The 16990-nt window shown below is 42.8% G+C and overlaps 1 protein-coding gene across 4 annotated transcripts in view; it reads left to right on the top strand.

The window, feature by feature from the left end:
- The first annotated feature begins 303 nt into the window (after positions 1-303).
- The window catches only part of JPH1 (junctophilin 1), an 85812-nt gene continuing 69125 nt past the window's right edge, over positions 304-16990 (top strand). For all 4 annotated transcript variants that reach the window (XM_048329234.1, XM_048329236.1, XM_048329232.1 and 1 more), the window contains exons 1-2: positions 304-813; positions 7153-7909. In XM_048329234.1, coding sequence (XP_048185191.1) covers positions 435-813; positions 7153-7909 — 1136 coding nt within the window. In that variant the 5' untranslated portion in view covers positions 304-434. The remainder of the gene's footprint in view (positions 814-7152; positions 7910-16990) is intronic.

Raw genomic sequence — 16990 nt, 5'->3', positions numbered from 1 at the left:
CGCCCCGCCCCGGGCCACGCGCGTCCCCGACCAGCGGGGGGCACCTTTTCCCGGGAGCAGAAGGCACACGGAGACCGCCCCGGGAGCAGCCGCCTTCGCCCGCTCGCTCCCGGGGTACAAGCCCGCCCAGGCGCGGCAGCCGCGGGCTCGTCCCCCAGGGGCGCGCACCTGCCCCGCGGCAGCGGCTTGGCCACACCGGGGGCGGACCCGGGCGGGAGCGGAGGGGCGGGCGGGGAGGAGCGGGGGGCGGGCGCCGCTCGCCGCCGCGGGGCTGCGGCTGGGCTGGGCGCGGGCGGCCGGCCGGCGGAGCGCTCGCAGTCGCGGGGAGCGCCGGGGCTGTCGGGCGGGCGGCAAGGCAAGGCAGGCAGAGCAGGGAAGGGAGCGGAAGGCGGGCGGGAGGCGACGGCGGCGCCGCGCTCGCCCCGCTGCCCTGGATGACGGGCGGCCGGTTCGACTTCGACGATGGCGGCACCTACTGCGGCGGCTGGGAGGACGGGAAAGCCCACGGGCACGGCATTTGCACCGGGCCCAAGGGGCAGGGCGAGTATGCCGGCTCCTGGTCCCACGGCTTCGAGGTGGCAGGCGGCTACACCTGGCCCAGCGGCAACACCTACCTGGGCTACTGGGCGCAGGGCAAGCGCCACGGGCTGGGCGTGGAGACGAAGGGCAGGTGGATGTACCGCGGCGAGTGGTCCCACGGTTTCAAGGGGCGCTACGGGGTGCGGCAGAGCCTCAGCACGCCGGCCCGCTACGAGGGCACCTGGAGCAACGGGCTGCAGGACGGATACGGCGTGGAGACCTACGGGGACGGAGGTGGGCGCCGGCGGGGGGCGCCCCGCGCGCGGCAGCGCCGGGGGGCGGGCGGGAGTGGGGGTGGGGGGGGCGCGCGCCTGCGTGGGCGCGCCGCGGGGAGGGCCCCTCCTTCCACCCCCGCGCCCTTATCGCTGCCCTCGCACCGGGGTGTCTTCTCCTTGCCCTGGCCGCGGCGGTGCACCCTTCCCGGCGCCGCTCGCTCGGCGCCCCCGAGACCCCGTTGGCGGCCGGGGAGCGCCGCAGGTGCCTGACGCCCGCCCCGCCCCACTCTGCGAGGAGCCGCCTGGCCCCGGCTGCGCTCCGAGCGCGCTGAGCTGTCCGGGCTCGGCGCTTTCTCCCGGCCAGCTGGTAGAAATCCGCATTACGGCCGCTTGCAGAGGGCTTTCCTTTCTCCCCGCCGAGGCGGCTGCTGGGCTCCCTGCCTGAGGCAGCGATGGCCGGGCGGCCGCGCCTGGCTCGGGGAGCGAATCCCGGCGCCTCGCCCCCTGCGCACCGCGTTCGTGCGGAAACGGCAAGAACTTGTTCTGATAGAGCCCTTGTGTCGCGCTGATGTGCAGGCAGGGATGGCTTGGTGCGCTCGGCTTGTAAACAGGAGGCTGGAGCTAATGGAGTGGGTACGCAGCTTGCGTAAAATCAATGAAACTTGGGTCCACCCTCATATAACTGCTGTTATTATCAAGATACGGGATAGTTTTAAGCATCCTGCTCAAAGCACGAGGTGTGCAGTGCAGTCACACAGACCTGCCTCTCACATCCTTCCCCACGACAAAGCCAATGTCCCAGGGCTGAGCTCGCGGTGGGCGTGCGGAGGGACCGCGGCATCCGCCGTCCTGCTGAAGTCGGGAGCGGTCAAGAAGTCAGGGTTCAGTGAGGTCAGAGAGGACTGGAGCTTACTTGAGTGCTCACTTACAGTTCTTGCACCTCTGTCATTTCATGCTCTGCGCGATAAATAAGCCTGATACTCTTTAATTCAGCTGCTGTAATGTCATTTGCCTCAGTGGAAGTGCCACCTGCAACTTCCGCAGAGTTGGTTTTCAGCTAGGAACAAGAAAAAAGGTTTGTTCTATTGTAAGAGGGCGAAAAACGGGTCTCAGTTTGAGGACTAGAGAGCTGTTGGTTTTTTTTACAGACATGCTGCTTGCTTCAGCGTTCAACAACGTGTTTAGTTAACATGCAAGAAATAGAATTTACCAAAATCAGAGGTACTGTTCACGTGATGTGACTAAAGGACTAACCCATGTATTACCTCTCTATTGATATGTTTGTTTGCTGGTTTCTTCAAAGAATTTTTTCAGAAGATCTCTAGTCAAACTTTCAGGAGAATGGGTGTTTTTGTATTATGCGGAAGATGAAATATTTGCAGTTGAGCTCCTATTTTTTCTTTTCCAAGATACAAAATGTGGCAAGTTTGGTAAGATGCAATTCCTTCAGAAAACGAAATACACGGTGGGTTTTGTACCTTTCTGTCCCCTGGTTTATAGATATTTGTAGCTGTCCAGAAATTGTTTCCTGGTGTGGAAAGTTCTGATATTCAAAGACAGCTATGTGTTTGTGGATTTTAAAAAAAAAAGGAAGAGGGGAAAAGAGCACTGAAATCAAGGTATGAAAGTGATCAGTATTTCAGTTTCACTTTCCTCACACAATGCACTCTTCGATTTTTATTTTATTTGTTTGGCTAATATATTACAAGCAGTACTTCCCCTCCCCCCCCCCCCCCCCCCCCCCTCTGGAAGAGTAAATTGCCATTCTAATAAATCTTCTAGAAATTATTTTCTCAAAATTGTTTTTATCCTTTTTTCTTTAGGCTTCTTGTGGATTTTAAAAAAATCTTAATACAGTACTGATTATTGGAGGTAAATTCTCTCAATATTTGGAGTTGGAACAACACACGAAGGATCCAGTTCATACTGTTAGCTGAAATCTGTTGTCATGACTCCAGTCTTTTGCATGTTGCAGTTCATACGAACAGAGAGTGTGAAGTCCCATTGATTTTAATGAAAGTACTCATGAATGAAGCAGAGCAGATGTGTTTTCATTTTCATGCTCTGGGGACAATAGATGTATTTGCACACCAGAAGAACATCTGAAATGGGTTTATAAGGAAACCAGATTTACACATGTATCTTTAACATAATTTAAAACAGTTGCAGGAAAGCTCTTTTTATGATTACCCGAGAATACCAGCATAGAGAAATAATTCTTCAGACTATGCCAATTTCCAGTTTGTTTTCAAACTCACTATGATCCAGGCCTCTTTACTGCTAGTTTCTTTGTGTTTTTTAAATATAGCCCCAGTATGTTCCTTTAAGGTGTATTGGTGGTATTACAAGATATCATTGAAGGAGGGAAAAGGAAAATAAGCATTGACAGTGTTCCTCAGTGTTTTTGCACACAACACTTTTCATGACATGAGTAATATATGTCATGCTGTGTTTAGATGCTTAAAATTGTCACTCAGTCAAATCTCTGAGGAAAACACTGTGAATTATAAACCATGATGCTTCATTCATTGTGCGTGATTACAGTGGGCCTTCAAGTGGCCCCTCAGTCTGTCCCCTGCAGCAATCTGGATTTTTGTGCCTCCTTTAAATTCCCTAGGTTTTGTTGATCTGTGAAGATGTAAAACCTACTGGAGGAGGGACTGTGGCCTAATTTGAAACTTCAGTATGTTTGAATTGGTTATTTGTGGTCCTTTCAACAGCAGCAAAAAGCAATTGCGTGTTGTCATTCCAGAGAGGGAGATCAGTGGCAAAAGCAGCCTAAGCGAAGGTCACATATGTTCGTTGATTTCTGAGAGGTCTTCTTTCTAGGTCTGTGCTTTATTAATATTTGAGTCAGAAAACCATGCAAAAATCTTGATGCAACAACAAATTTTTCAAACCACAGAGTATCTAAGTAAAGGATAAGAGCAAGTGGAGTAGTTAAATGGCTCCTTGGCCTCTCCATTTTTTTCACAGTGTAGTTTTAAATTTTAGCTGCAAGTGGGCAATGACATTTACAGCTGTAAGATGTACCAAGGGTGTTTTAGAAGGGATGGCATACTGTAACTAAGGAAACAGATTATGAAATTATATCTTACAGCTACTTGCCAACAAAAAGAAAAGGAAAAAAAATACTTCCTAATAGTTCTCAGGCTCGAAATATGAACACCTTTTCAAGAGAACCAATTAAAAGTCAGATGGATGGTCAGTAGTTGTGACCGAATGTTTCTTCAGTTACAAAGGATAGTGAGCCTAGCTTTTGGAAAGTTAATGCTAAACAATGTTACTGTTTCATGGTCAAATACAATTTTAAATTAGATTGGTAATTACAATGGTAATTAAAATTTTAACAATTAACCCTTAGAGGAACTGCTTTGAACAGTCAACTATGGTATAAGGTGAAACAATATGGTGTTCTTGTTGATGTAGTATTCATATTTATCTAGAGAGATCGGTAAATATTGCATATATTGCATATGTTTTTGTCTTTGTATATGGGAGAAGCTTTTTCATCATGTCTTATATCATACGTTGTTTAATTATATTGCAGTATTCACATACCTTGTTTTGCTTGTTTAAAGATTTCTAAAATTTATTGAATAAGGTGATGCCGTTAAAATCTGATATAGTCAGTCAAATTACTGTACAAGGTTCTCGTATCTACAGTCTGGACACTGTCTTCCATATGCCATTAAAATACTTACTCTTTAAAGTATGAGTTGAAAAACCAAGGAAAATGAGTTGGCTTTTTAGCATTAGTATAGGAAGCCTTTCCATTAAAGGATTTGTAATGGCAGAAGATATAATATTTACCTGCTACACTGCATAAAATTCAACCTAAATATCTCATACTTTTTAAGGACGAAATGAGTATGAATCTTCCATTTCCTTTTTGACTGTTTTCTCTTCAGAAGAAGCTGGCATTGATTTTATTTCTGCAATAGAAAGGAAAATTGGACTAGTGGATAGCAGCACAGCAATTGTTCTTGTTTTAATGCCCTTATGGGCAGCAGCAACCACTACCCATCTTTCTATAGTAGTGAAAATACAAGTCCTAAATTAATTAAGTGTTTTTGAGCTTTCCATTAAACACATGTTTATTAATTAAAATATTAGTAAGAAAAATGGCTGACCTTTTTTACTTCTATAAAATTCCATACTGAAATGAGTTGATTGTGCTTCAAGTCTGACATAGTAATAGCAGCATGGAGAGCCATAATTATGAGATGCTGCTCTAATGTAATATTGTGGTATAATCAAAATTAGACTTAGATTTACTATTTCAAAATTAAATTAACTGGTGCAAAACATTAGAGGGGTTATAATGTGTAGCAGTAAGTATATGTAGACAGATTCTTAGTTCCAGCATATCATTACAGATCCCAGAAATAGTTAGGGACAAAATGAAGTAATTAATGCTCATAAAATATTAATGTATTTCTGGGAATCTTCTGTTTAAAACAACAAAAAAAAAAATCTTAGAATGTGGCTGTATATTTGCAGTATTTACAGAACATACCAGTGCTTTACAGTCATACCAGTGCTTTGTGCTCATGTTTCTATTTGTTCTTCCCCATATGCTGAGTTTTTTAAAATAATCATGTTCCTAGATTCAGCACCCTTACAACCAGTACAGCAGTAGGTATCCAGGATACAGAGAATGAGAAAGAAACTAAGAAAGTTGTTTATTTGTGTCAGCAGCCATCTGTTAAAACAAAAACCTTCCACTTCGTAGAATTTTCTACGGCACACACCAGTTATATTTTGGAACCTATCTAGTATTATATAATAAAGAAAACAGACTTACCAAATTTGTGTGTTAACATTGAAATATAACATAGCAGAAGAGGTAAAGAGCAAGGCAGCACTTGATAGATGGTGGATACATATATAACCAAAACAGTATGTGTACATGAAAGAGATTGAATCTCAAAGCAAATGAATCTTGGCTCTACATCTACAACTGCAGATACTTAAAAAATATTTTCACAAAAATTTTATCAATCCCTGAATTTAACATTTGATATTTAGTTCCCTGAATAGTTAATAGGTGTTCCAATTGAGGTAGATCAAAATTTTTAAAAATATTTTAAAGATTGCTTATTCATCCCTCTGTAAAAATATTCAGATTCAAAGCAGCTTTTTTAAAAAAAAAAAAAAAGAACCAGCACTAGGTGGGTGAGAGACTTCATTTTGAGGAGCTTAAAGCCGTTTAATGGGAATTAGAGCGAAATATATCAGAAAGCAAGTTATCTTCTATTTGCTGGTTACAGCATTCCTGTCACCTTCCTTTGTAGCCTCTGGTAGAAATGGCCTTCAGACACTAGACACTGGCAAGTGTCAAAATAAAAATGCCTTTCGAGAATACAAGAAAATAATTGTCTGCTGTAGTAATCTGATAAAGGTGGGGTTTGGCTCCAATACAGCTTTGCATGGACATCCATGACTTTTCATATTGTATACTGTGTTCCTCCCTACATTGCTCTTTAATATTTTTACAAGAGTAGTTATGGTTAAATGTTTGCTAGAATGTTGTGCAATATTGTGTTACTGCCTTGCCTTTCTTACGTACTGTGAAACAAATGAAAGGCAAGAAAGGGCTAAAGAATTCATGCTTTTGATCCCTCTGTTACAGCAGAATTGCAGTGCATGTTTATGTACCAGGGATACCAGAAAGTGTTGGTATGAAGAGTTCATAAAGAGAAAGGAATCCTAAGGTTTTGTTCTTTCATTCAAATCCACACAAACATTTTAAAAGATATAATTTTACAGTAGAAGTTTATGACAGTGGATCCAAAGGCCTGTCTGAAGACAATCTAGTGCATTGTCAAATAGCTCCTGACAAGGAGAGGTCTATAGTCACCTTAAACCCACAATAACAGGGCGGGTACTTCTCCTGCTTGCTCTTTATGTGAGCAGCTGGGCACAAGAGCTGTAAGTGTTCTGCTCTCTCCCTTCTCTCCAGCCCTGTCTTCCTCCTCAGCTGACTACATATAATGTGACTCTGTTTCTGCTGGCCACCTTCCCATCAGTCCACCTTAAAAAATGTTGAGGGAGTCCTGCTTTAGAAATTTCTCTCAATTTTTTTTTCACCCTGGACAGATCCATTAAAAAAACGCCTATGATTATAGCTACTGTGTCGTAGTTACCAAAATAAGTCAGGTCAGCTGTGAAAGTGAAGGATTTGCTAAGCGGAAAAAAAATTATAAGAAAAACAAGTAACAAAAGTAGTCTGTGTCATGTGCATCTCTTCTTTCCAAAACCAGAACTGACAATGTAAAGTTGCATGTAGCATATTGGATGGAGAGGGCTAGGTCTTCTACAGCTTCCTAAATTTAACTTCTTATTACTTTAAAAGGTACCTACCAGGGGCAGTGGACAGGAGGGATGAGACATGGATATGGTGTACGTCAGAGTGTACCCTATGGCATGGCCACTGTGATCCGTTCACCTCTCCGAACATCTCTGGCGTCACTTCGAAGTGAGCAGAGCAATGGCACTGTTCTGCATGACGTCACTTCAGACAGTCCAGCTGGAACAAGAGGAGGATTTGTGCTCAATTTTCACAGTGATCCAGAAGCCATGGGCATTAAGAAAAAAGGAGGCTTATTCAGAAGAGGATCCCTTCTTGGTAGTATAAAACTTAGAAAATCGGAGTCTAGGTCATCGATATCTAGCAAACGGAGCTCTGTCAGGAGTGATGCTGCTATGAGCAGAATTAGTTCTAGTGACGCCAACTCTACAATTAGTTTTGGAGACGGTGACTGTGATTATAGCCCTCTGGAAGACCACGTTGATGCTACCACTACAGAAGCCTATATGGGTGAATGGAAGAATGACAAGCGCAGTGGTTTTGGTATCAGTGAGCGTTCAAATGGTATGAAATACGAAGGAGAGTGGCTGAATAACAGGAGGCATGGGTATGGATGTACCATGTTTCCAGATGGCACCAAAGAAGAGGGAAAGTATAAAAATAACATTTTGGTCCGTGGAATAAGAAAGCAACTTATACCAATACGAAACACAAAAACTAGAGAAAAGGTGGATAGAGCAATAGAGGGTGCACAACGAGCAGCTGCCATGGCAAGAACCAAAGTGGAAATTGCAACCTCAAGGTAAGTTATCAAATGTAGGGTTGTAAACCTCTGCGTTAGTGAGCACTTGCTCAGCTTTTAGTTTCACATGTGTAGCTCCATTGTCTTTAGTGGCATTACACATGTAAAACTTAGAACTTAAACTCATTTAAGTGAAGAGTTTGTGTATGTTCCATAATATACTGTGAAAGTAAATTTCCATTCTTGATACATTTCTGCTTTGTCTGGAAAGGTGCCGCATTATGCCTTTAAACCTGTTTGGAGAATAAAACTGGTGAGGAAATAAGTGAATGATTTGGGGGTAAAGTTTGAATATTTTTGAATATATGAGGTAAAGTTTGAATATTTTTCTGTAAGCATGCTCCAGTTATGCTTATTGTATTGCTGATTTATTGGTAGCATCTGAAACTCACTGAAGTTGCCCATTCGACAGTGGGCATCTTAAGATGCATCTGTTTATCTGAGAAACTGGTATGAACAGCATAAGAATAATGGTCAAGGATGTTGTGCTTAGAGACTGTTGATTTGGTTGCCAGGGCAGTATCTGACAAAAGAGTTCTCTGTGAGGACTCTTCCATTTTGGCATGCTTTTCCTCAATTCATATGATCATACGACCACCACGTCAGGTGGAGGTGGTGGTCTTCTCCCTGTGCCTTTGCCAAGTGTTTGAGATGGGAGAAGCGTATGGGTATTGGTAGTGGAGAAAAACGTCATTTTCACTTTGAACTCCTAACCAGCAACCAAGCAAAGTTGTTTGAAATTGAATTGTTGCAAATTAAATCAGTATAGACAATTTTAATAGGTTTTATTGTTAAGTTTGAGTGCTCTTTAAAAGCTATTTAATTTTAATTGCCTTCCAATAAGTTTCTGTGGTGGTTTCTCTTTTGATGGCTTTAGTTTGTTTCCTCAGGCAGGCTTCTCTTAAAATATGCTTTGATTAAAAAAAAGAGTCCAGAAATGTGTGTGAAAGAAAATCTTCATGCTATTTTAGAAAGAGGATGTCACGTTACTCTTAGAGCTGAACAACTGATTCCTAATTTAGTGTGGTCACTAGCGTGTCCTCAGTGACTACCCTTTTCCTGACAGTGATAAGGAATACAGAAAATACCAAAAACTGCATAAGTGGGAGAGCTTAAATATATAAATGCTCATAGCAAAAAGTAGTTGAGACACTAACATGAAGAATGTAGCACACTGGTAAAGGACCTTTCTGAGAACTGGTAAGTAACTGAAGGGTAGTATATACTTGGTTACTTCTATAAATATATGTAAGGCATTATATGACAGCATACCATATTAGTAACACAGATCAGTAATACCTAACTTTAAGAAAGTACTGGATCCCATTCATGTTCTGTCAGTACATAATAAGCCCTAGTTCTGAATAAAATGGAGCAGTGGGATGTATGGAAAGGGGGAGTCACCATTTGGAGTCTACATAAAGCTATTAAAAAGCTGTAGTCTGAGACCATTACATTCCAAGGCACAGTGTATGCGCTTCCTCTCCAAGAAGTGTCTCTGAAGTGTTTTGTTTGCTTTTCCTTCCCTTTGATTTTTAGGTGGAGGACAGAGTTCAAATTGCTTCTTTTGGAACCATTCATCAAAACAATGTTTATTTCATGAAAATACATTTTTGAAAGTGCAGCAAAAGGAATCAGTTGTAGTGCAGCTGTGACCAGGGGCGATCTCTCCCTTTGGTTTCTCCGCTAAAAATCTCTCGGAAACACTCCTATGACTGCAAGTATAGACAGCAAGATTGCAGATTCAGGTTTTCTCTCTTTTTAGTAGCCACTGCACCAACTGTACTGGCATTGATTCAAAGGCCAAGAGACCTGATACCAAGTCAGGCAATGTCAGGCATGAAGATAATATTAACTTCACTTGTGAGTGCATGTTACTCCTGTAGTAAGAATGACAGGTGTTGCAGTGGGGATCCTGCAACACGCATATATCAAACCAGGAGTCCCGTGGAAAGGAAATATATATGGACAGACAGATTCTTGATAGCTGTTTCAGAGATGTTTATTTCTCCAGCCGCATGGCCGGAGCTCTGCTGAGGAACTGTTCCAGTCACGGGACCAAGGGTCCTTCTGCCCGCGCAGGGAACACAAACCAACCCATGGGAACGAGGCTGAGCAGGGGCAGGGAAGCCCCGTGTCTGTGCCCTCAGGGCCCCTCTCCCAGGGCTACACGGCAGGGGAGGGACCCCAACACCTCACCCGTTTTATTTTAATAAAAGGAGAATGAAAACAACTGGATAAACATAACAAGAACCGTTTCAAGACAAAACAAGCCACCCTCCTGAGTCTTTAAATGTCCAAACAGATTCTCTGGAACATCTTAGGGCTGACAGAAGGGAGACAGAATTCTCTGAGCATGCTTTGTGGGGAAACTGAGGCAGGAGAGGGTTTAACTTCTTCCCTCCCCCTTTTCATCCCCCACTCGGCATTGGAAAGGGATTTTTGGGGAAACAATTGGCAAAAGCATGGTTTTGTGAGGGAAACCATGGATGAAAAAACGGATTGGGAATACACTGGGGGTAATAGGACATAGGGTAAAAGGGAAAGGTGGGATTAGGAAAGGGAAACTGTAGGGGGGGCTTACAATGGAGATACTGTCTAACATGACTACGATTTTTTGCATATATACTGCCTTTTACAGGAACACCATCAGGCCCAGTGACCTGCGATGCTTGTAACCCTTTTCTCCCTAGTACAATATTAAATTCCACCACCTCTCCATCTCCCAAGCTTGGGATCCATTTTTCAGGGTTATTCTTTTTAATAGCAGTTCTATGCACGAATATGTCTTGCTGGTTGTCACACCTTGTTATAAAACCATAATTTTGCTTAACATTATACCATTTTACTATCCCTAAGATCTTAGTTACTATGATTTTTTCCTTTTTCCGAGTGGCTGCTGTTTTCTGTCTCGCTGCGTCTTTGCTCTCTCCTTCGGTCGCTCCCGTGTTGGAATTCTCGGGGCTGCTCGTGCCTGCGCGCTCTTCCCGGGGTCGCGTTCGGGGCTGCGCGGGCCGGGCCGCGCCGCTCAGTTCTCCGTGCGTCGCCTCCTCTGGTCGCAGCTTCGCTGCCGCTGCCGGGCGCTGCACCCACGTCTCGGCCGGGCCCCCGAGCGATGACTCCCCCGCGCCCTGCTCCAGCGCGCGTCTCGGCTGGGCGCGGCTCCGTTCCACCGCCATCGCCGCCAGCCGCCGCCCGCGCACCGCCCCTCTCGGTCAGGCGTTCACAGGGTTCGCTCCACCACGCGCTGCACGGGGCCATTCGGGCACCGCCGGGTCCCGCCGCTCCTCGCTCCGCCACCGACACTGCGGCTCGCGTGGCTCCGCCCGCGCGCGGGAACTGCCTCGCTGCTGCTCGCAGAGCGCTCGGTGCACGTGGCCTGGGCCGCACGGTCCCTGCGCCAGGCTTCCCTTCGCCAGGACACAGCTGACATTGCTCAACAGTCTCGGTAACTAAATAATATTCACGAAAATATTCTTCCATCGGCATATATTTTGACTCCAGTATTAACTGTGTCCAAACGGTTTTCCAAAAGCCCTTGGTAAGAATTAAATCCCAAGAAACATAGAAAAAGTTCTTAAACAACCATGCCAGGAAGTGTTTCAGTTCTTTTTGAGCTTGAATCAAGCTAAAATTTACAAATCGTTGTTCAAGAATCATTTTAAGATAAATGTCCATATGCGGCTCTGAGAGCCAAGAGTCTTCCCACGGTTCCTCCATAGTTTAGATATGGAATAGCAAAGCAAAACCAAGAAGAGGAATCCAAAGTTTCCAGGGTTTACTCACACAAATCAGTCGCTTAGGGATCGGGGATCGTTCTGCTCTCAATTCTCCACCATTTGTTGCAGTGGGGATCCTGCAACACGCATATATCAAACCAGGAGTCCCGTGGAAAGGAAATATATATGGACAGACAGATTCTTGATAGCTGTTTCAGAGATGTTTATTCCTCCAGCCGCATGGCCGGAGCTCTGCCCAGGAACTGTTCCAGTCACGGGACCAAGGGTCCTTCTGCCCGCGCAGGGAACACAAACCAACCAATGGGAACGAGGCTGAGCAGGGGCAGGGAAACCCCGTGTCTGTGCCCTCAGGGCCCCTCTCCCAGGGCTACACGGCAGGGGAGGGACCCCAACAGACAGGAGTCTTCCTGTCTCTCAGGTTTTCAGAGTTGCTTTGAGTATCAACCAGTGGGAGCAAGACCATGGCACTGTGTGAACTAAGGAACTGTCATACTGGCAGGGTCAGTATCTGAGAGCCAGATCATCTGGAATAGATTCTAGAGCAGCATTGAGTGAAAAACTTCCATTTCAAATAGTTGTTAAAAATCTAGGCTGACCGGATTGGTATGGTTTAATGATGAAAGTACTTCTGTCTCACTGAAACTTGATGACCAGTATTGGTTTGTGACCGTTATTTTTTAGCAAACTGATATATTAATAATATGATAATTCTTTAGACAGTAGCATTCTTGCAGTGTCGTCTTACATGAATATGAAGATGGTGGTCTTGTCTGTTTCCCAACGATTACTACTGCACAAAAAAGTCTAGAAGTGCCTTCTATAATTTCTCTAATGTGTAATACAAACGTGATTCTGCCCATATGGCATAACCTCACTGCACAGTGGCCTTCTGTGTCTCAGACTGGACAGATGTCACCAGCACTGTTTGCTTCCTGTAGATTTCCATTCCACTGGTTGAAGAACTCACTAGGTAGACCTTTTCTGCCCAAAAGCCATCAAACCAAAGATATAGAAATCCTTACTCTCATCGGGATACCTTCCTTTTCAATGCAGCTTGGAGTTACATGCTGTTCTTCCTGCATTGTTTGTTCTTAAAATGTTTGTTCAGCCAGATGGAAACAGATCATACTCTCTTCATATCTCCCTGCTGGTCATGACAGGTTTGGCTGGTAGCTTGACCTGTGACAGATGTCCGCACAGTCTTCAATGAGACCAGCCACTGTTTTGCTTTATATTCCTGATGTCTTTTTGTGTCTAAAAGTCCTCTTTAGTAATCTGTGTCATCTTCTGCTGTCTAAAATGGCAGTTTTGTATACACAGAAAAATATAAAAATTGGGATGAATAGTGCTTCTCTGAACCTGAATTTATGTTGGCTCTCCTGACTTATCTTATGGGTTTTTGAGGCATTTGTACTGTGGTGGTTTGGAAATGATAGCAGCATTTCTCAAAAGATAGCAGATTGCAACATTGTGTGATGTATAAAAAGCTGCTGTATCAGAGAAATAATTACTAGTTTCTGCTACACAGATGTGTATTCAAAACAGTTTATAAATTAGCAATGAATTAAAACGCTTTTAAAATTGCAGTGCTGCTTAATAGATTTGACTGTGTATTAGAGTTTTACTAACATGTATTTAAGGAAAAGTATTTCAGCATAAATATAAAAATCCCAGAATTTGAGAAACTTCAAAAGTATGTTCAGTACTTTCCCTTTTCAAAACTTTATAAGGTGCCTTTTTAAAAATATCGTTATTATAGGGAGTAACTAATTCAAATTCATCTTTAACTCGTGCTAAAAGCAGTCAGGTTTATGTGTCTTATATGGGATCCTCCTGTCTAAAAGGAGAAGCTGCTTTCCAGAAATGTTTGATTCTTTTCTACACATGTGAAGTGCTTTAAATGCCGGAAGATGTACGTTTGGAAGACCCTGTTGGAAGATACTAAAAAGCCCCAAATGTTGACTCAACCCAGAGTCAAGTGGGAACTCACTTTGAGGATATCCCATAATTTTCACTGTAGGGATTTTGAACTTCCCTTTTCATCACTCTCATACGTCTCATTTGAAGGAGATAACCCTCTGCAGTTCAGTATAAACTGGAATTACGTTAGAGCACTCTTTCCTAGTATGAAAATTACTTAAGTTCTCATTCTACTGTATTATATTAACTTTGCCTTCATCAATACTTATGATGGTATAAAACTGTAACGTTTCTGGACGTCATTTTCAGAGTTTGAACATAAACTTACTTTGCAATAGTCAGTGTCACTGGTTGCTTTTAAAATACATCAGTCCTGTAAATAAACATGAAGCACTGGAAGCAGAAGGAATGATGTTTGTTTACTAACAACCCTTCATGTTCCATATTCTTTCAGAAAAGTCAATTTTATGGGTTCAGAATTGAGTGTTCAGAGCCAGGCCTTTTTTTTCTTTTTTTTTTTTTCTTTTTTCCTCCCTTCAGATATTTTCTAGCTAATTCTCCCCTTAAAAGATCTTCTTCTTTAAGTGTTGAGTCTCTGAAGAAAAGCAAACTTTGCAGGACACAGAGGGACATGATAAAAGTACAGTAAGGGTAAGAAATATGAACCAGAAGATAGTGTATGAAGGAAAAGGGAGAAAGAAGTCAAAAGAAAAAATACTTCCTTGTTGATATTTTCCTTACATTTCATTGATCTTTCAGGTCATAAAACAAGCAGGTTAAAGAATTTAAACTTCTATTTTATTCTCTTTTTCACAGAAGCTAAATACTTCTAATTACTTTAAAGTTTTGAGTGAATTTTAAGTGAAGTGTATGTATTGTCATAATATGCCATGAGAACTTGAGACCACCTTAAAAGCAGTATTGTAATGGGCTCTCATTACATGAGCATCTGAGATTTGGTGAAGCATAATGGTACCTTTGTGTTAGGTACTGCACAAACAAATTATGCTGTCTGGAGACCTTGCAGTCTGGGAAAATGGCAGTGCCCAACAGATGAAAAGAAGCTGGCAAAAGACTGGATCTGAGAACAAGATAACAGTAAAATCAATATCTTGCTACTAATAATATGGAGCAGTTCCTCCTTGTTAATTAGCTGTCTGTGCTCAGACAGCAGTGACTACCAAGCCTCTAGTCAGGAAGACCTTTTAAGTGGAGCACTGAAGGGGGATTAACTGGCATCTTCTGCAGCAATTTCTTTTTCAGAGCAGCTTTTTTAGACAGCTCAGTTTTATTTTTAACATGTTTATGTCCAAGTCCACAGATGCTACAGCTAAATTTCAGCTTTTATTTTTTAATAGAAACTACTGAAACTCTGGCTGTGTTCCTGTCTCACAAGCAGGCTGCTTCATTCTGTGTGGCTGGGAAGGAGTCTTGAATTGTTAGAAATGGATGCAGGAGGAAGGTGCACCAGGATTGACTTGGTAGTGGAGACCCAGAATAACAATTTTGTTTGGGAGTGAACTCACCTTCACAACCTGGGCTTTCTTGGGTCCCTGCTATTCCTAGCAGTCATCATGGTCTGGACCCAGTAGCTGGCTTGTGTAATGTTCAGCGCTGAGGATGCTTCAGAGAACTCCAGTTTACCCTGAGTCGTGGCCTGCTGCTGCCCCAGCCTGGGCTTGGGTGCCTAGTGTTGGCTTCAGGTCGCTGGGCAGCACCTCCAGCTCACTTGTCCACCCCAGCGCAGCCATGTCCACAGTACAGCAGTTACGTAAGAACCCACTGCTTTTATTTCTCTTAACCTTGCTTCAGAGTAAGCTTCAGTATGCTGTGCTGCATGATGGGGTTATATGAAGCATGCAAGTCTCAAGGAGGATTCTTAAATGGTTTATTAGCCAGCCCCTTTGTTGACTTCATTTCCTTGCGTGACCAGTGTGCTCAGCTTGACCTGAACAAACTGTGATTTCTAGGGAGAGCTGAAATTATATGCATGTGACAGTACAGTTTGTGTCCATGCTAGAAGGCAGCTGCCAATCATTCCAAACAGCACTGAATTATGTGTGTCACACACAGCTTTCCATGATGGATTTAGCTGACTCTAGCACTCTTACTTTACTCAAGAAACTAAACTGGACACTGGCAAGACTGGTGCCTCACACGCCTTGGAGATGCTTTACTTATTATAGCTGAAATATGAACATTATGTTTAGGAATAGGATCCAACAAATACCAAAGGTAAGACTGCTTGCCTCAGTACAAAAAGCTGCCTGAAGTTCAAAACGAAATCACTTTTAATCATTTTGCTACATAGTTTGTTTGAAGATAACAAATGAAATGCTGTGGTGAAGCTTGAAATAGGTCTTGAGCTACTATAGATAGTAATTTTAAAGTTAATTCTTCATTCATTAGAGAAAACCATATGTTCTTTGAATCCTGTCGGCGTTATACCACTAACTTCAGTGGGGCACATTTTTACTCAGATTTCACAAACAACTTGTTGGTAAAAGAGTATAATCTTGGACTGTTCCTCAGTTATTTGCTGGGGAATGAATAATACATCTGTTTGAAATATACAAATAATATAAACATCACAGATTTTTTTTTTTACTTTCTTAATATTTAATGCACCAAGATTATCTGGCTGAAAATATGCAAAATTAGTCTTGTACCATCCCTCAGCTTGAACTTTTAAAAAACCTCAAGTATTAAATTTTTTATTACCTATATCCAAATATACGTATCTACAGACATAAGCTTGAACAGGGATTTTGGTTTTTTTTAAAGTGGTTCTGGTGTGTATCTAGTCTTACCTTCTGTGTTTGTATTAGACACAGAATTGTTACATGAGAATTGCTTTTCTAAATTGTTTAAAATCAGGAGATTGCTAGTACAATACTGAAAATGTTCAGTGCTTTCAGAACATAAATGAAACAATGCTGCACCACTGCTTCTAAAATAACCTTTTTAAAAAGCCTTTTTCTACTGTGCAAACATTCTTGAAATGTTTCTTTATTCAGATGATAAGGATTTTTTTTCCCAATTTCCAGAACACTTAATTCTGGAGCAGAGAGGATTTTTGCAGTGGTAGCCCAGCAGATGTATGTGACAACATTAAGGCTTTTTTTAAATTATACTGGGGTATACAAAGAGGCTAATATTTTTTTGTAGCCACAGAAGGCGCTCTGTTATGCAGATTCTCCCCTTAGTTTTTACACAGCATGTCAGTTTTGATCTGTATTACAACAATTGTTCAAAAGCTAAGCTGCAAATAGCATCCATCTCTACTGACTTACAGGAGAGTTTGTGTGATGGAAATAAATACCCATTAAAAAAAAATCTGGATCGTTTGTACTTGTTAGTCATGTACAAACTGTAAAGTAATTAGGTTTGTTATTGATTGCTATAAAAATATTCTCAAAAC

Source organism: Corvus hawaiiensis, chromosome 26 (assembly GCF_020740725.1).
Source record: "Corvus hawaiiensis isolate bCorHaw1 chromosome 26, bCorHaw1.pri.cur, whole genome shotgun sequence".
Taxonomy (NCBI): Eukaryota; Metazoa; Chordata; class Aves; order Passeriformes; family Corvidae; genus Corvus; species Corvus hawaiiensis.
This window is presented reverse-complemented; position numbering and strand designations above follow the sequence as displayed.